Below are 22137 nucleotides of genomic sequence, written 5' to 3' on the forward strand. Positions count from 1 at the left end.
ACTGAGTATTATTGTCGCCATGCCATCAACGGAAGAATGAAAATGATTTTTTATGTATGTTTCGTGTTTCATACAAAAGATATATGTTGAGAAAGAGGCACATGTGTATGACTTCAAACGGCGAGAGAATATACCATAATTTTAGACCAAGCTTTACAGGTTCTTAAAAAAATTATCAACCTAGTAAATGTGAAAAAAAGTCGTATTTCCAACATATAATAGTAGTACCGGGGAAACATTATACCCATACATAATATATTGCAAATCGATTTATTTCGCTCTTTTGTTATGATGGTCTTACTCTCTATAAATAGTATATGTCTAACTAATATTTATTTTCACGTCTACGCATTCATTTGCGAAGGAGATTTCGCGACCGAATTTTCGATTAGTCGTGCATCAAAAATGTTCGTTTCATAGAAGCTGTTCACATTTAGGATGTCAATCTGAACTACAACAATACCTGTACCGATGAAGTGGAAGCGATTGCACCTCGAGAACAGGTCACAGATAATTTGTTATGTTAATTAGGTGTAAGGTTTTATGTAGCTTTCTCTGTTAGGCAGAATCGGTCTGAAAAACACATGTGTTAGCAACGCGAAATTGTGTCTTAGCAATTAAGATACTGATGAGCATATTTAGCTCTAACAAGGTTATGTTATGATATTGTCGCAAAGCCTAAATAACAATATGATGTATAGTCTTTTAAGATCCTTTTTTTTCGTCTTATTTGAATTAACAAGTGTATTCGCCATAATGGAAGGAACTTTGTAACATATATACATGTAGGGTAACCGCTGTTCTAACTAGGGAAGTTCATTTTAACATAATGAATCCATGTACCACATTGGCATGTTTACCTTGTAACAATTATCTTAATTTTTAATAATAATAAACAGAGTAGAGGTAGATTTTAACCAATAAATGAGTTCACCAATTGTCTATTTGGCATAATAGAAATCTTGACAATAAAGTATTTCGTATTATTAACGAGCTTATTCTTAATGTCACATCCACAGGAACGGAAATCAAGTTTAGATACAATTTTATTAGAAAGGTTCGAACTGACCCAGGTGCCTGCTTATCATATTGTACCCATTTGTTTATCTGTTTTACTTCATTTAACACTTTAATTGGCATTCCTACTTTGTCGAGCTTCTACTGTGGAAGAAGGGATAGCTCTTCTGTTAAGTAAACGTTAGCATATTGACAAAGGTATACCGACATGTGTTCTCACATAGATTTTCAAAGCATACCTGCAGTCTCCTATTAAGAGGTTTTGGAGATGGGCCGGGCTAGTTGAGGGTGCAATCAACACTGGAGAACCTTCATATGTGAAAAATAGCCATAATGTTTCTAAATAATGGTGCAATTATTAAAACATCTTTATTCATGTATAGTTGCTTTCGTCTCCGCTTACAAACTATGCGATTGCACATGCTGATCGCAATATTTTTAATTCTAATATTTTTGCCTTTCTAGACGAAGGTTAGTATGGTTTTAATTAATGGAGAGGGACTAATTATCCATCATAACCACGGAATCACAATCATTTGTTCATGGTATGTCACGTACATGCTAATTAGAATTATATGATTCTTTTAATATGTACTTATATTTGACAATTAATTATTTTCAAATCCGTCTCGAAATGAGCTGCTGATTGTTATTTAGTATTATACTTAGGAATGGAAAAAAACCGACGCCATATAGTTGTATGTAAAAATTACGCAGTATATGAGATGAACTTGTGACAGTTACTCTGGTAGCTTCATTGTAATAATTTCATATACATGTCCATATATATTCCACGACCGACTCTTTCTAAAAACGTGAGATACTTTAGTCTGTCTTTCTATGAATCAACTAGGCAGCCTTTTCAACTTTAAAGGTTTAGTTGATGTTAAAACGCCATAAGTTTAGGCCAAATCTTAAAACACTTGAAAAATCTACTGCTTCAAATATTGGCAAAATCAGATTAAATTTATATGTTGTATTTTTTTTGTAAAAGATTTTTTTTGTTTATTATACTATTACACACATTTCCCACCCACAGATCTCCGTTTACTCTAGATGTTTGAATCACCTAATATCCATTAAGAGTGATAAAATGAGCGCCTGAACTTGGTGTAGTCATTACCTTATAAAGTAATCACTAAAATCGCGAAGTCATTGATTACCGATACATTTTAGTGATGTGTACCTTGGTAGTCCCGCTCGGGAGAAAGGATTGTCACTGTTTTAATAAATGAACTAGTTTAGTTATGAATTTTAAACCAAATTCAGCAAAAATTAAGATCATTTCGTGCTCGCTTTGGTTGGTGAGTTATTATTTTTAAGATATTTTGATAGGGACCTGACTCAGACAAACTGGTCATGAAATATGTAACGTGAGTCACAATCTATACTAGATTTGCTCTGTACCACTAGTTGATCCTGATAGAACACAAGTTATTATACTGTTACAGTTTTCATAGTTAACTACATATGATAATTACCAAAAGTTTGAACATTTTGATAATAAGAAGGTGGGTAAACAGTAGAAAAAAAATTCTAAGCATAAAAATACTCCGTTACTGTTAATTATAATCTAATAGGTCTGTTGTATAGTATATGCTAGCTACCTAATAGAAGCAAAAAAGTTTAAAGAGAAGAAAATATGTATTGTTGTACAATGTAGCGTTTAACCTTTTCCCGAGTGGCTCGAAACATTTCCTATCCCAGGAATTAGCCCGTGTCGTATTCGGAAAAGCGCAAGCCATTATTCATTTTCACGAATAATTTCTCGAAATGAGCATTGTTCATGTGTTTACTTACTTGCGACTAGTTAACAATGTTTCTTAGTCCCCTTTTTCCCCATGTCAATTTTGCTTTTTCACGAACGTTCTGCACGGTTCTAAAATTAGATATAAAGATTTATTCATTTCTGCTTTAAAACACAAAACAATTCAGATGTTAATAAACAGTCCATTACAATATCTATCCTAACTTAAGAGAGGAATTAAAGTGATGCAATGAATAATATAATAAAAGGTAACTTATTTAACACTGCGTCAATTTTTCCAAAGGAAGTCGGAGTTCCTTGGCGAAAAAAACCTCGCCATGACAAAACCAAAGACAAGACCTTATACAAGACCATCGTCCGGAGACCAGCGGTTGATCTCAATATGATACGCTTCACTTATGACATCGTCGGAGACTCATGCAGTATATACTGTATATGGTGTGGCGTAACGTAGTGCAATCAACCATGGGTTTGCGCCGATGGATTCAAATTTGCGATCATAATGTGAATAGTTGTTTAGATTTAACGGTTCCGACATCGAATGACATAGGGTAACCATTAGGAAAGGAAGTATGACTACGACATAAAACAATGATAAAATATAATTTAACATAAATATTGTTCTTACTTACCACATCGAACTCTGAACAGATCCGTATTAGTACAATGCTTAGGATAAAAGTACCCAGTTCTCTCGCATTTGACGGTACCACAGTTAAGGGAGGAATCAAACAGGTCACTTTCCGACGCTGATTCATTGTACAATTCGGAATCTGTGAATTAATTGGTCTATAATCATTAGGGATATCAATATTATAATTTAATTTGTTTGTATTGTAAATATCAACCCCAAAGTATTTTGAGATCAATGAAATTAACGTAATAGTTTTTTCTTTTATTTCAATAATCAATAAATTGATAGATGATATCATTCAAATATCACTTTGCAAACTTTTCAAAACATTTGTACATCGTTTTCAAGAAGAAAATGTTGACGAAGTGACAATTTTGAGTAACCACAAACTAAATTTGGAAAGAACAATTATGCCTAATCAAGATAAACAATTCTCATGAAAAATACTAGGTAAATTATGACTTATTTGATAAGTACTTACTATCGTATTTTCTGTAAATGATGTACCTAGATTTCTTCGTCGGAATAACACAGTCATTCCAGTTTCTATGCATTTTATTGTGCGTTTTTGATAGACATACACACCACCGACTATTCTATTGAAAGAAAAAAGCTTTATCATTTATTCGACTATTCAAAGGCAACTATACGTGTTAGGTACATGCATGCTTCCCCCAATTTGTCTCATCAATGCAATAAGTATTATACAATAATATCTGATAGGATAAATATCCACATCAGCGTTTTGTATTAAGAAATATATTCATACCAGTTTTTTTGTAATTTGGAAAACGATCAATGCCGACTTTTGTTATTAGACAAATAATCCTTACCCACTTTTGTAATCATGGAAATCGTTTCTAATTAGGAAAATCTAAAATTGGAATGTTAATACTAATTTTTGTTGAACATTCCGATGTAACAATTAATACTATAATATTTTAATTATCTCTAATGTAGTTTATGATGAGAGTATTTGGATTGTTGTGTCATAACTCAGTATTCCATTTAATTCTTATGATTCAATATAAATCAGTCAAATTAAAAATTGTTTGAAGGACTTTTTCGTCGTGTTCCTATAAACATTTACTATTTTTAACAATTTATATGTACATTCACTATCCGATTTTTTATATAAACTAACCAAGCCAAAGTGAAGTCTATGGGGGTATAACTGACACCAGAAACGTGACCATTATGACGTCACTAAAGTTGGCATTGTAACGTCAACTGATCGCTGTCAAAATGGGCAGTTCCATCTTGTGGAGAATATCGCCGTTTGTGAACGGTTATCCTGGTCTAACTTAGACAGTTGTAATGCAGAGACCCCCTAAATGAGTCATGAATAATGTAAATATATAAGCATTCAAGGTAGGTTTCGCCCAACCAAATAAATATTTTTGTGAAATCCTTTAAACGTAAGAGTAGATGAAAAAAAAATATTAGAAATACCTCAATTTAATTTCTTTATGCTTATGAGACTGAACAAATATATCTTGAATACAAAATTGATGGAAACCCTTGATTTATTACGAAATATCAGCCAGACAGGATAGTATGCAAATGAAGCTGCAATGGTTTGTGGTGTCGACGTTTCGCGCATGCGCATTGTTGTGCACTAAAAGTAAACAAAATGGCTGTATGAAAGCGTGTGGAAAAAATGTATCTGAATCGGCAACAAAGAGGAGGAAATTAGAATGGAATTGGTAGCACCCTAGGATATCTCTAGGGAATGAAATTCAGAGACGGCATGTAGCAATAGAAGAAACAGAAGCCACATCTCAAGCGGAACTCGCCCGGAATCTGTTGGAACTCGTGTTGCACGTGGTGAATTAAATTAGATATTTGACTACTAAGCTAGCGAGCGTATGTAAGTAACGTGAAGTGTTTCAGATTATATAATATGTATAAATAGACCATCGCACTTCGATTTGTTGTTAATTTTTTACTAAACATGCCATGGCAAGACTGTCACTGCTACCTGACCTTTTATTGCACGCTTCCGTTGGTTGATACGGCCTCGTTTTGGAGGGGAAAAAAACGTCACGTTCTATGTAAAGCTTGACTTTGCTCTATTTTTAGAGGAGTATTTTCCTGGTCAAGCTAGGCAACTGATCACCCAAATTGTCCGCTGTATGCATTAAAAATGATCTGAAGGTTATGTCTATGTACAATATAAGTTTCAATTTCTTAGTCTTTATGTTTCATTTGGCGAAACCTACCCTTAAAGATGCTCCACAAAACGCCGACAGAGTAATAAATGATATTTGAAACAGTAATTGTGTTTTAATCGCCGACAGAGCATAAATGATATTCATCATTTGAACAGTAATTGGTGTTTAATCAATGTATATATAAGTCTAATAAACACAAAAAATAATATGAAATAATCAATTTTGCCTTTGGTGCATGGCAATCAGTACTTCATTCCATATAGGATATAGTGCCACAGAATTTTTTCGGGATGCAATTAATTATTTTTTTTTTTTAACTTAAAGTAAAATTAGAAGCTCAAACTTTTCAATGGTGGTAATGGTGTAAAGTAAGTAACTTTTGTAACTGAAGAAAAATACTAAATCGTCTGCTCCTGTTTTTGATAGTGAAAAATTACCATTTGTCAGCGGTGGAGCATCCCCAAACTATCTTCCTACGGAATCTACAGTTTATGTAGATACAAGAGCTTTACATAAAATCTGCATAACAATAACAAATAAACAAATCTCTATTTCAAAATTTCCGCCTACTTAGCTTATTAAACCTTCTTCTAAGAAACACTATGCAGATTGTATACTAAGTCTTTTCTCTTAACAATATTTAAGCAATAAAACAAATCGTTACAAGCATGACTTAATTGTACTTACATGGATCCCTATAAACTGTTTGTGACACATTTCACTGCACCGCTTTGTAGCATCGGAATCAAATTCTACTATATTCCATCTTTTTGATTTTCTTACTTTGTAACATCCTGAAACGAACAAAAAAACTCGTTTGTTAAATGAATTATTTTTTACACTGCAACACAACTAACCTATATGATCACCATACATGAACTGTCATGATTTATTTCAGGATTTTTATGTTCTGGAGATATGAATGTACTCTTAATAAACCGTTTATCGTGTGGTATTCAGATCTTTGTGTGATATCTCCATAACATGAAAAAATATAAATCGTAAATTAACCCCTATAATTTAATTTACAACAAGTAATCTAAAAACATGTGTTTTAATGAAATTCAGTAATATTTGAAAAGTGTTATAGTCACTTTGCCTGTCACTAAATCTATAAATAGATAATGTGACAACTATTTTGGTCAATATACAATGTAACCAATATTAGCAACTCAGTCACGTGACCGACGCCATTTCACTTGATTTTAAGCGAAACAGAAAATTTGTATTAAATAACATGTTACAAACTATGAACGGTCATATTTACGGTCATATTTCAGAAATGAATATATTTCATTTACCGCATCAGTTATTATGTACCACTTCATACATATGAAGTAATCCATAAAAAAACATCGTCAAATTCCCTTATTTTTTACGAATTAAGACCTCATATTAACACCTAAGGACGTGCCAGGTTAGTTTGTGGAGGTACGCCGGAGTACCAGGAGAAAATACTATCGACCAGCGGACAGCACCTCGCAACTGCTCCACATGGGATTCGAACACGAGACCCAGAGGTAGAGGGCTTGAGGTTTGCTTTTTAAAGTTATATTGCTGCTTATTTCACTGTAAAGATATGTAAATTAAACATTTGATATTTAAACATTGACATGTAACTTGATGATTTAGCTCCCCAAAAGCATATGTCGGCCTATAAGAGAGCCGAAATCTAGGAATCATATATTCCTGGTTTCGAATAAAGCGCCTTCAATCACCGCCATGTTCAGTGACTTCGGGTTTTGTCGGATTTCGAATCGTATCACGTGGCTGACGTTCGACACGACCTGCACGTGGTGAGCCAGGTAACTAGCGTAAGCGCACATATCTTTGTTTACGTTTTCCTTCTGACTAATATGAGCAAATCATGCTGGTATATGTCCAAAGATTGAGTATTTGAAACATCCAATTTACACGTTGCCGTAAAATATTGTGTGTATCAAATATTGTAATGTGCGAGCATTATTCTCTTTGTAGATAGAGTCTGCTGAGGTCGATCACATGTTTTGTTTATGAAAAATTGTTGACATTTTCTCTTGGTTTCACAACTCTCGTTTTACTTCGAGATTGTCGCGACGATGTTCGGAAGAGTTCGGAATGATTCGGCATCTTTCGAGCCTATTTTTCACGTGTACACGTTAAAAAGATTTTTTACTTTTATAATTAAAAATACTTCCAGAGCTGCAACTTTATAAAAAGTGGAAAAATTAGAAAGTTTGAAACTCAGACAGACGGAGAAAAATATGTATGACACTTAAACAGTTTTCAATATGACAAAAAGAGCGAAAGTTATAGACCATACAACAACTTTAATCGAAACTCATGTCATTTTCTCTGAAAAGAGTGACGGTACACTCGCAAACGCATTAGGTAAGAGTCAATACATGACTCTGTAATATACAAAATATATAATTTCTTTATTGTGAAGTAATTGGTTTACCTTGAATTGAGAGCCAGGGCGTCAGTTGGGAAGTATTTATCCAGACATCGTCTCGAATAGTGTGATTGGAATTTTGAATATCACTGTAGGTTGAGATAGTGCCGTTGTGTATTGTCTGGCAATATGACATAGCGTCGTCCCAACTATACCTCACACCCAGACCAGCCGCGTACCCTAAAGTACTCACAGCACCATCTACAATAGAGGAGATGTACATTTAGAGCAGGTAATTTTCGAATTGTTAGGTAAATAAAAATACTATATCACATATAATCTAGGAATCTTATTTTCCTGGTATATAACTTAATGAATAAGGTGTAACAAAATAAATAATACATAAGAACAATAGAGTTAGATTATGATTGATGTATCGTTTTATTTATCACACTTTCTCGATTACAAATCAAACTTAAACACAGATTTGATTGGACATCTGGTGCAAAATGACTGTACAATGGCGACAAAATGATATTAAATGCACATCGCGTTTTATTTACTTCATGTTAAACATTCTACTAGTCACATTTTTAAGGCACTCGTTCGTATGCGTATGATAACTTCCCTGTAAAAAAACGATCACACCATCAATGTGATGCAGTAAAACCACCAAGTGCTCACATCCTGCGTGAGCTGGCTCTAGTGACAATGATGATGCTCTTCCTTGAAATTGGAAACCAACATCGACATGTTCTATGTTTCCTTGTATAGCGGTGACCGGGTGACTAAGATGTCCCGATATATTACCACAAACCCTTCACTCTCACATACAGAACCAGAATGAACATTATTTATATATTATATAATAGGGACGTTCTAATGGGGCGTTTCTGTAAACTAACTTTCGCGAATTTCGCGATCCATGTAAATTCGCGAAAATTTGTCTGCCAGAAATAACATTGACATTATTGATTCTGATAGAAATTTCCGGACAATTTTAAATCCGTTAAGTAGCCGCGAGGGAAATTTGGTTTTCAGTATAACTAGTAATTGGAAACAAAATCGTGCATTTGAAATAGGAAGATATTATCTAGAGGTTATACCTCCCTATGCACTTAATGATCACAGGAAATTTGTCATACAATTTGTTATAGGGAGCAATAGGGATTGGTTTAAAACCAGATTACCCAAAAGTAAATAACTTATTACTATTAAAATTTGGTTCTTGGTTTTATTAGTTTAACGTCCTATCAACAGTCATAGTCATTTAAGGACATGTCAGGTTTGATGGTGGAGGAAAGCTTAAGTTCCGCAGAAAAACCACCGACCTGCGACAAACTACCCAACTTGATTCGAACTCGCAACAACTCAGAGGTGGAGAGATTATGGTAGTATACATGTATGTCGGTTCACCACGGTCCCTAAACACTATTAAAGTAGCGCTATATAGTACGGTAAACATATAGTCACAACGTATACCATGTACATAACACGAGTTTCACTTCCACTTACCATGTGGTTTACAGAATGCAACATAATCTGATAATTAAATCGTGGTTCATGACAAGTGAATCCATTGATTGGTGCACAATATGAACATACCTACGAATAGTCTAATGTTATACGGTACTATTAACTAAGATCAATCAAGTTTCTGGGACCACAGTATCAGTTAACAAGTATTGTTTTGCAGACAGAGAAAGACAAGGGGCATACTTTTCTATGAACACAAAATGTCTTATAATATATAGAATATGTCTGTGACCTTAGCAAGACTTATCAATATCACCAATGTGATTTTTGAATAAATTTAGGTCATTGGTATACTTTTAAGTTTTGTAATTATTTCTTTTGTAAACACAGCAAGTTGATTGTATATACATTGTATCCCTGAACTTCAATTCAAAACCTGTGATAACTTGTTAGCTATGAGACCATATGATAGACTTGAAATGAGAGTTTGTTATACCGATTTCTTAACTTTAGGAATCGTGGCCCATGGTCTTGTTTTACAAATTTCCAAAATGAATTGTTCTACTACAGTAGACTCAAGTTTTTGTATTTTCAAAATCTCCCACTTACTCTCTGATTAGTATACAAATTAAAACTTTTCATTACAATGTGAATCCATATATTTTCAGTTTACGATGAACAGGAAGTGATAAATTCATTTATTATTATAACGCAGCAAGAACACCGATTTAATTGGTTTGTTCAGCAGGTTTTTCCCCATTCTTTAAAAAACGCTTCCACTAAACCTTCTTGTCTCGTACCTGCGTTATGGTGAAAACAATTTCTTTATAAAATTTAAATGTGTATTCCGATTAAACAACGCAATGGTGTTGAGGGTAACACTCGAATTACGTCTTGAGAATATCACAATTTGTTATCTTTCTGATATTAATTTTCTAATTTCCATGTTATGCAATATTGTTATAAAATTCATGTAAAACTTGTTGTAGACCATCAGATATTTCTGATATCATAAACAGATGTTATTGGCAAATAGTATGATAAAAAGGTTTGGGATACATTCCAATATCATATATACCGTAAAAAAATGTAGTATTTAATTTTGCTGCAGGTAATTTTTAGGGCTGAAAATGCTTAAAAAATCTACTATCAGTAGTATATTTTGCGCGTTCAACAAAATGGGGAATGACAATGTCCAGGGGAGTCCCAAACGACCGATGTATGAAGGTGACAATTTCAATGCAAAATATTCCCATAAATGCCGCTTGACAACTTTTGCACTGAAAAAAGTGTTGTATTTAGAAGAAATAGAACATATGAAACCGCCTCATTGTGTTTGTTTTTCTTTTATTGGTCACGCCGTAACCTGAAACTGAAAATATCTAGCAGATGTCCAAAACATTGGCGGTTCTGGTCCGCCCGTACTCGTGCACATGTCAATTTTTGAGATATTACACATGAATAGTAAAAAAGAATCCCCCCAGGAATATATGAAAAGAGTAGAATATAATATTTACTTAAATTTGGCACAATAAGTAAATTAGTGTGTTTGAGATCATTAACAATCAACAGCAACCAGCCTAGCGGATACGAGTTAAGCTGCTGTGCAAACAATCACAGTGTGCATAATTTGTTCATAGATTTGTCGAAGAAAAAAGTATTCTTTATCAACCTCAGGTAAAGATTCTAAGTCATAAAGGTAGAATTGAAAGAAAGGAATGGAGTTAAAATAACCAGCTAAAATATTTGTTGCGGGTAGCAGGGACCTGTTTGATTCTCAGGCGATCAAGGTAGCTCCGTCAGAAAGAGCTTCTCATTTTCTTCTCTCCTGTCTGCTGAATTGGACACCAAACTAGAATTAGAATAGACGGTTGTGGTATGTGTTGACATGAGGTCTCGTATGTATTTCAGAAAAAAAAGGAGGAGATGGAGATGTTTTTTAATACTGCGGACTGGACGGGGTCGGCTTAATCGGATGATAGAGCTAGTTCAGTCCGGTTAGCGCACTCAGCCTAGTGTTCGGAGATGTCCCGGGATCGAAATCCCAGGTCCTTGCCGCTAACATTGTGTCTCTCTCTGCTTGTCCATTATGGACCCATGTGCCATGTGGTCAGGATATCTCAAGGTACAGATCTATAATGTTCGCTGATCTTGCGCAGGTAATTGCCATAACAGTGTTCATTTTGAATGACAGTAAATGTTTGTTTGCATTGGTGTTATGATTGACTTTTATGGCTTCAAGTTCCATGTTGGAGACTCCGCGCAAAAGAAGTAAAAATCAATTTTTAATAAATTTCAGAGTCGATCAGGAGAAACATTGATAAGTATGGCGGGGAAAACATACGACGACCTGTGCTAATATACAAATGTGTATGTTAGATTGATTTTTCATTATATTTGCTCGCTCTACGTGGTCGATGATTTAGAGTTGTGTTATGTAACGCGATGAAGACTTATTGTGTTTTTGTACAAAAAGTAAATTAACAGCTTATGTCATATTGTGTTTTAAATTAGTGTAATAATCTTTTATTTATTCATTTCATTTCAAGCATGTACATGTCATAGAATAATTAACAAATATCAGGTATATGCATAAATCATATTACAGTTTAAATTCAGAATAAGGAATATTGAAGATGGATGATAGTAATTATTTTTCGGATTGAAAATCATTACAATATTAAGCTTCCACAGTTGAAAATTACTTCTTTTTTTTCACACACAATTCTTCTCCTAGGCTGTTTTCCAGTTGAAATGATACATGCATGCTTGACATTCTGTAAAACATAAGGAAACAATAAATGTCATTAACAGAGTAATTACTGAAAAGGCTAATATCATATAATTAAAACATTTTAATCATAAATAGCAATACCAGCATAGAGGAAATATTATTGAAGTTTAATTCCCGCTGTTCTTCAGTCCTCCTGTTCTTACATGTAAGAGTTTTGTCCTTCATAAATTGATTGTAATATACAGTCTATAGCCGTTGTTATATAATGTGCACAAAGAAGTATAAATACACACGTATGCATGGGTACAGTGGTAAATTAATAAGTTATACAGAAAATGATGGTGCGGGTATAAGTCTATTTTGTTGAGTAAAAAGTTAAAAAACTAACATTGTTCACACCCTAAGATGTAATCGCACTAAAAACAGTGATCATGTGGGCATTTGTAAGACTGTGCAGGGGTGGTAGAGATTAGTTCCGCTCGAGTGATCACACAATGCAAGTGAGAGTCGGGAATATGTTTATGTAAGTTTTAATTGCTAATCTCTGATGCTTGTTGGTAAAATGTAACTCAGGATAATTGGTAAACAATTAACAGTTTTCTCTACATTTGTTACAGATTGAAACAGCTTTTTAAGTGCCGTTTTACGGAAGAATTATGAAGAAGAAATCGGCATTTTCGTCGATCTAGTAGTCCAAAAAATATCACTTCGAGTTATATGAACATTCCACATATGATTTATGTCATTCGGCCAAAAATTTATACTTCGTATTACCTAGTTTAATGAATATGCTGTATGTATATGATCAGAACGTCAAGCTCCTGTGGTGAAAATAACTAAAGTGTTTTAAAAGTATGGTTTAGTGGTAATCTCTGAACGTGCTTTAGTATATAGATATAATCTGATATTTTTATACATGTGCTTATAAAATTATCGATAATAATGGATGTGGTAAATATTCATACCTTATTAACTGCCGTTAGTTTTTAAGATTACGCCACTTTGGACATTTACAAAATGTTCATCGTCTGTCACGTGCTATTTTATCGGTAGTCCAAGTTTGTCCAAAATTTTGTTAGAGTTGTCTTTCTTCCATTGTGGATTTACACGTACATGTGGCATAACGCAGCCGTGATAAACAAATCTCCATATCGTCCTGAAATATATTTGCTTCCGAACTAATGTGATTCAAAGTGCAAAAATCATTATTGTAACAATTTTAATGTTTGAGGTGAAATATAGATTTCATTTTTTCCGTTGCGGGATAATTGTCACTAGTGGGACTAAACGCATGGGGCGAAGCGAAGCATTTTCGGGACGAAACGTCTTCATGTATTGAAAACAACATTTTCAGGACGAAAAGTCTAGATACATTGTACACAATTCAAGTGAAAATTTTCCAATCTAAGATCATTTGGACGATGTGTATGGTAAGGATAATGAAAGCAATTATCTACTATTCCTATTTCAACATTACAGATACGCTTATTTCAGTAACTTTCATACTCAAAATTTGCTATTTAAAATTCCCGGTAAAATGAAAGTTGTTGAATACACTGCCGCTAGGAGCGCTAGTATCTGCGAGCAAGTTCTTAGCCAATCATTATTGAGGAAATTGACTGTGAGAGAATTTTGCAACCACGATCACAATGGCGAGGTAACCCTCGCCAAAAAGTATTATGTTAAGAACGCTTTAAAATCATTAAGATATATCGTAAAACTCATCACAGCCATTCTAAATCTAATATTTTTACCCGGGGGAGACCCTCGGACCTCCTCAAACACCCAAATCTCGCGCCATCAGGCGCTCCCACATTCATCAAAATGCATCGTAAAATTCTAAATCGTAATATTTTTTTCTCGTAGGAGATTGTCGCCTCCCCCCCCCCAACACCAAAATATCGCACCTTTGGCGCTAGCATGGCAATTTGCGTATTCATTAGTTTCCGTTTATCGACGCCACTGTCTATAAATGTGTACAAGGATTCTACTCAACGATATATGAAAAAAGTTTATAAAGTATATATGGTTGTGTGTTGAATTAAAGAATCAATCTCCTCCTGCGGGTGCGGGGCGAGGAGGGGGGTCCAAATATTGAGGACCTTTGCACCCCCCCCCCCACATTACGTTTCTTTCTATCGGCTATTACGCTTAATCAGGCCAATGTAAACCGATAAAATATAAGTTGCCTCTTAGTGGTGTTATTACATCTATATCCATTAGCCGGATGAGATTTTCAGCGACCTCGATTCCGAACTCAATGATGCACTCGGTTCTTTCCGTTGTAAACATTCAATGCCGACAGATACAATTTCTTGTTGTGTTTGGCGATATTTTAACGTTGATAAACATTGCCAATAGTTCAAATTAAATGTTGTAATTTTGAAAACTTTCTAATTTCAGGTATAAGAACGTTTGAAGGAAGTCAAAAACCCTAAGAAATCTATGTAAATCTAATGATTTAGTAACTTTAAATAGCTAGTAAGGGTTTACCTGGAGCTGTGAAATAGTTAAACAATACCCATTGTAATAGTGAAGAGTACCAGTCAGTGACATTCGGTGCCATGATTTTAGTATGAGAAACACCTCAAACTGTGGAATAGGAGATTTCAGAAAAGATGGCGATGACGTCACACAAAGGTACATCCGGGCGCTTAAAGGTACAACTCTCGGTACGTATATGTACACTTAAACATAGTGGGAACACAGCCGCTTGCGATGTTTGTTTACATTTTATTGTAATAAATAGTACGACAATCTGAGAACTATTGCGTTGTTTTAATTTTAAAATGTGTAAATAAAAATATTTAATAAACGGTTACTGTTATCTAAATCTTACTTGGTAAAACACCTTTCGATGTGTGATTATGACCAAATCAAAATTTAGTCATTTAGTCAATTAAGATTACCCCAAGCGCACGGCAGCCATTACGTGCAGTACAACCGAGATCCCGAATTTCGTCATTTTTCGTCACAAAATATTATGTATTCTGGATACCTTTTTCGTCAGCAATATTGGAATTTAGTTTATGACATTCAATGAGTCATTTTATAGTTACTTTTTATCATATTTTTAAACAAAACTTCGAGTATTTTAGGATTCTCGAAGCCGTGCGCAATGTTTCCTGGTCGGTATTTATAGTAGATATACTACGATCTACAGTTGGTAGTAGACTAAATGTTACACCCTTGTGCACACGGAGTGCACGAGGTTTAGACTACAGGTAGACACGGAGTGCACAAGATTTAGACTACAGGTAGACACGGAGTGCACAAGATTTAGACTACAGGTAGACACGGAGTGCACTACGTGTGAACACGGTGTCCACGACGAGTGGACATATGGTGTCCAGGTACATTCAGACCTAGACAGGTACATATGGTGATGTGCTACAGCTAGGGATCGGGGAAGAATACATTCTTCAATTTGAAATAATACATAATTATAATCTTTTAATGTTTAATTTTTTTTAATTACAACATCCACAAGTAAGTGTACAGTACATATAACTATACGGTATTTTTCTTAGTAAATATATCTCTGTTACATAAATAAAACCTTTTCACTGCAAAAGTAACAAAGATTAATTCATATTCATTAAGTAATTTATAAACGTCTATTTAATTTTATATCAGTAGTTTCTATTTCATATATAAAATATTTCGTTTTCAAAAGTCAATGTCTTATGGGTAGATTACATTAAATATATATATATCATTTACATGAAATAAACGCATTTCCACAAGTCAAAACAACTTTGAATTGCAGCAAAAACAAGTCTTATTGTGCTTTTGAAACACTTTTTTATTTCATAATAAGCTATCACTAATACATTCATATACCGGGTAAGACATCAGCCTTTGAAATAAAAAGATTTGATGCAAATCAATCAGTTATCTAGCGCTTGTAGATCGTCTTTCATTAAAATATATACACTTGTATATTATTTTTCTTTGCTAGTTTAAGTTCTAAAGGTAGTGTCCGTAAAATAGCTTAATTACGTATCCTTCATTAAAAACTAAACGTCTATAAAAGATCATGCAAAATTAAATCCACTGACGTCTTCCACTTATTGTAGGCTATTTGTTTTGATTCTTAATCACTGGTAAAGACAATATATTTATGATCCCAACCCCACAAGTTATCTTGACCGTATATTGCGTCATGGTCCAATAATCACAATTTGTCAAACATATAGGTAAGCCACAGCATCCAGCTACATGTATATTCAGGGACCTCAAGGTGACCATCGATAGATGGCCAGAGGGCAGAATCGTTGCCTTCTGTGTTTGTGCGGCTTTATCTGAATGGGGGCAGTATCTTTGAACATGTGATTTTTTAATTGTTTCAATGGAAGTTTGTTAAGACAAACAAATATACTTTACCGTTTAAAAATCATATACGTAAGGCCAAAAAAATGTCTGGTAAGGTTTACCCGACCGACCCTAATTTTTCACCCTCGACCCTTATTTTTTTCCACTTTTCTACAAAAAATACAAAGTCGGGATTTCGATCTCAGACTCCGGTTCCGGCCATCATTTTAGAGTGAAAGACACTAAACCAAATAGAAGAAAAAAATCCTCCCGACCGACCGACCCTACTTTTTTTGCCAAATTAACCCTAAACAGACATATTTTTTCGTTATGAATTTGAAATACATAAATACTTTTTTTTTATTAGATACACGTACATTTACATGCATGTTGGAGAGCTGGACAGACAAGTACATCGTATCCTGGGGATATATTGGGTTGAGGTGAAAACTAGATGGTAAAACAGAGTAAGTGATGCTGAATACACCTACATGTAAATTATTGTCATGACAGGCAGCCGTGAAGTGGAGCTGACGGGAGCTGCACAATGCGTAAATCAAGCATGATTGGCACAACCATGCTGTCAAAAAAAAAAGTAATTTGATGGAATTGGATTTTCCAATAATCTAGAAATAATTGTTTTTCTTAATTACACACCGGGTATTTTGATTATATTCTTGTATTTTAATATACAAACAAGGATTTATAAGTAAGATATAAGGCTTCATTATCAAATTAATTAAAATGCAACAACCAGTTAAAATACATATCCCTATTGACTAGCATTAACTTTACGTATTTGTGTGATGAGTACAATGTATATACATGTAGGTAGAGAGGCTGCCACCTAAGTACAGCATGCTATAAATTGACCTCCTGGGGATTGGATAAGGTACGTATACAGGTGTTGTTAGCTGTGATACACCTGACTGAACATATTGAAGGCCCCAGGTCCCAGGCTGACCAATGTTAGGTAATTAAATTATCATACCCGTGTGGTTGATGACATAGTATGAAGTCCAAGTGACCATGGCAACGGCAGTCCTAGACTTTCGAGCAGGCATATTTTAAGTGTACAATATATTGTACATTAAATGGATCACACATTTTGTTACCACGTAACTGACGCGGTTTGTAAAAGCTCAGAATAGGATGTTATCAAATTATTAGAGTTTCTAAAATCAAATAATTGTGACAATTACAGAATCTAATTCAACAACTATGTATATATAGTTTGAATTGGCAGAAGTTGGATTTATTTTAACTCTATCTGTTTGATTTATTATCAGGCATGTGACCTATGCAGCTATATTCATAAATCTAAATGTAGTTTATCTAACATGTGTTCAAATTATTTAAAAATAATATCACTTCAATTCGGGACTTCACATAGCGGCACATGGAATAAAACTGACTGAAAAAATAAATAAAAATAAGTTCTACAGCATGAAATAGAATGATTTCTCGAGATATTGGCAGCCATACTGTACGTGTACGTACACATACATCTGCATTTATGTATACTATAGTGGTTTATATTACCATTCCTTTAAAACAAAATATACATGGTAAATAACGAAATAAATATCTTTTACAAGTACTTATTGAGATATGTGTTAGTAATTACGTATTAATATTATTAATTTCCCAACTTACGGGTCTCGAACAATTCATTATCGTGACTATTCCACAGTTTTCGGTGTTTCTCCTATATACATATCTTATAATTAGAGTTGTAAATGGATGTATCATTACATGTATATTACCAAATGGATATATGTGAGAGGTGTTTTATCAGTCAGTATCAGTATGCAATACCTGTACATGTGTAAATTATATGGATAATATATATAGCGAAATTCTAATTCAAGTACATCCTGGTTTGCACCTATTATTTTTTTACACTGAGTAGTTGGAAATGTTTTATCAGAATTATTATGAGCATACTGATACCCCGGTAATAGTAATTACAAATTTATTTTTGAATATGAAAATATACAAGGTTTTGAAAAATATTTGTTGACAAAAATAAGTATCCATCTTTATGATCACTATTCTTTCCTTGGTATTTTCTTCACATGCCTGTGTCGAAGAAGAGTGTTTTTCTAATAAGAAAAATATGGTTTATGGGGTACATATTTTTGTATTACATTGAAAAGAGATACTGACATGTACAATAAAATATCACTGCCAACTATGCAAATGATGTCTCGTACACAAAGCTATATATTCATAAACTATATATATCCGGTACCGATACCCGGTTATTACAGAAAAGAAAATGTTTTGTGAAGCAGAAAATACCAGATCAAAAATGCGGATTATGTTTCATTACCAGTACTTTACCAAAAAATAAACTTACATAAAATGCAAGAGAAATGCTAAGATACAACAATGGACTGATTGATACAGAATTTTTTTTTTTTTTTTTTTAATATATAACAATTTATATGAAACAAGAGTACTGCTTCATATAGTTAATAAAACATTAAAGCAGTCGTACATACATATGACTGATGATAAACCTAGATCTGAAATTCCAAGCGACATGATGCCTTCATGATAAGGTATAAGTAGATTGTAAATTCTGACTCATGAACATGAACCAGCCTTATATGTATTAACCGCGCGTAATACCTTAGAATCAGACGCCATGGTTTGTTGTAGAAACTTACTCTGGTGTTTGAGCTTATTAAGCTCCCCGCAAAATGGTAGAATTAAGACACCATCAACTGTTTTTCACTTTACTTCGTTTCACAATCTTTAACAGTCAGTTGACATTTAAGTACGTATTTTATGTCATTCTTGTGTTTCATTCCCTCATCCACAGAAATTTATGCGAACGTCTGCCGTGAAAAATCATCCATAATACCAAGCTACTATTAGCCACAATACTTTTTCAGACGTAATTCACAGCATAGAAAATTATGGAAAACATCGAAGATGCATCTGATAAGTGTACACAAATTGCCGCAGATGTGACAATCTAGCGTCGTTGCGCATGTCACTGCATATGCAATTATCACACTTCATGATGTATCCTGTTTGTCAAATATATTTAGTTATTGAAAATATGAACATGAAGGTTCCTTTGCTTCCTTTTAAGCCTGCCCTCTGTAATTTTGTTTTGTTTTGATTCTTTTAATTTCTTTTTTTTCTTTTCATTCTTTTTATCGTTTTTTTGTCTTTATTTTTATTTCTCTATCTGTTTTATTATTTCTGGAAGATGCGAGTAGTTTTAGCTAAAAGATATCTTAATCTTAATTCCTTCGCACATAATATATATGCAATGCACATGATGTACAAACCCATATAGGTAGTGGACACGTATCAGTGTTTAAGTAATCACAAGGATTTTCATCCATTGTTTTTTTTTATATTATTTTTACATATTTTTTGCAGTAAACCGTAATCACTCTTTTGATCAAATATCAGTTGAAAAGGTTTTTCATGTACAAATTATATTTACATCATCTGAAACTTGCCAAAACTGCTTCAAAGTGAAGAGAATTTTAATGCCTATATATATATATATATCTTTTGTGTGTGTGAGTGTTTTTTATTATCTGAAATTATGAAAATAGATCATGAAGTCAAAGGATTTCCAAAAGTCTATCTTATTTAATCAGGAGATAACTGAATCACAATATCATTGTTGGTTTTTAACATTATTTTGATAATTTCGATTAAAAATATTTCAACTGAAATTAGTTTTTTACACTAATAAAAATAATTGTACAAATATGTTACAAACCTGTTTATTAGATCCCACGTTCTATATGAAGTTTTTTTATCCGTAAAATCAATAGTTCAATTTGAACTGTGTTCTATATACCACATCCACCACCACGCTAGGTGAATCCTCAGCATTAATGTGATACCATCCGTGATCTGTGTGTGCCTGTGTAGCATGGCTTCACATTTCAATGTTAAGGTCACAAACAAAAACACATACTTAAGATTGTGGATGATTTATTTATATCGGCCAATCAGAATGTTCTGGGTCACATACACTACATTTGCTATCATTACAAAAATACAATTTACATTCAAAATCCAGCTGGTTTCTACTCCATCGGTAGTGATTATTCCAAGACAAAATAATATAGGTATGGCTATTGAGACTTGCAATCGCAGTTTTATAAATGGCACCGTATGTTTTTTTATCTCAATAGCACCTCTTGATCAAAAAATGAACAAAAAATGGTACTTGTTAATTCAGCGAAAGTCGTCTCCTATCCTCCCATAACTATTTATAAACCTATATTCATGTACTTAACCATTATTTCGATATGTTAAGAATATGTACAGTACCGGAAACTGACTATACATTATCCAGTGGTGGCATATATAATACATGCACATTTAGATTCACATCATATTCAGAAAATGTAATTCTATACCTTGTCAACCTGTTATTCAGTGGAATGTAAATGTGTATGACACAATGCGAACCAAAAACAATGTCCGACATAGGTAAATGCAAGATATATTTCAATTAACATATTCACTGTCGCGTTAGCTAACTGCATGCAGGTGCTTAACATTGGCGCGTTGTTTAATTCTGATAATATGCCGGAAATAATACTTCCGTGTTTATAATCGTGTTCTGAGGCAGTGAAGGGTTTCATGTAAAGACTGCTAGGGCTAGAACATTAGGAATGCCAGTTGAAGAAAATTGATAATAACAGTCTAGCGTCTATGTGTTCATAGCGAACACCAGGAGACGGTACACTACATTAATAACACAGAACTTTAGTACACCTAATTTTCCTCAGGCGCGAGTGATTTCAAATCCTACATATAATTTTTTCCATACGGTGAAACTTTCCTTCGGGCATTATTGCGAATAAATGTTCTCGATTTCCTGTCTGTCAGCAAAAACCAAGCACTATTACCGTAGAAAATGTCTTTCGATCTAGAGGTAAGACCTGTCATAAACATTAACCGGACATATTTGTGTTGTCAATTGTCATAAAGCTGTTGATCATGTTATTGTAATGACACCGTAGACTTAATTTTAGCAGTTGGGAGTCCCCTAAACGAAGTGGAAGACTTATCAATTTGTTTGACGCCGTTTCTTCTTCATCAACAAGAATTTTGTCCCATATATTTCTCAAAAAGTTTTGCACAGAACATAATGAAACTTGGAATATTCAACATGGATGCTAGAATATGGTTTCTGAATTGGCAAAATATTGATGTCCATGTCATAAAAATAAGGAAATAAACGGGTTTTTAGAGGGAAACAAAAGGCATTGGTGACTATTTCGAAAGCCTCCCTTGCCATAGGTACGAAAAAAGAGCTTCCGATTGTAGACTAACTAGTGGTCGAAATTTAAATATTCACAACTCTGATGAACATTTTTTCATATCAATGTATGTAGCATATGGATTTTGAGTTGATGTCAAACGCAATAGTATGTCTGCAGGGCCTTTGAGGGACGCCTGTTCAAAATATTCAAATATATGTAACTTGTTGACTCCAATTGAGATATATCCGATATATCTATAGTATATTTGGTATAACAACATGTTATTTTCCAGTCTTTCTACTCAAGTATTTTTCAAACTATTGTAACGAAACATTTCCTTGTTCCGTTTATATCAATTTAAAATATAACCGATTAACAATTACATGAATAT

The 22137-nt window shown here is 33.7% G+C and overlaps 1 protein-coding gene across 1 annotated transcript; it reads right to left on the reverse strand.

Moving 5' to 3' along the window:
- Nucleotides 1–3394: 3394 nt before the first annotated feature.
- LOC138328250 (uncharacterized) lies at nt 3395–8595 on the reverse strand. The gene is made up of 5 exons (XM_069274965.1): nt 8531–8595; nt 8034–8228; nt 6281–6387; nt 3901–4015; nt 3395–3558 (listed from the first exon to the last, which is right to left on the reverse strand). Exons 2-5 carry the CDS (start codon nt 8161–8163, stop codon nt 3410–3412), a joined length of 501 nt encoding a protein of 166 aa, XP_069131066.1. The 5' UTR covers nt 8164–8228; nt 8531–8595; the 3' UTR covers nt 3395–3409.
- Nucleotides 8596–22137: the final 13542 nt, after the last annotated feature.

Source organism: Argopecten irradians, chromosome 7 (genome assembly GCF_041381155.1).
Source record: "Argopecten irradians isolate NY chromosome 7, Ai_NY, whole genome shotgun sequence".
NCBI lineage: Eukaryota > Metazoa > Mollusca > Bivalvia > Pectinida > Pectinidae > Argopecten > Argopecten irradians.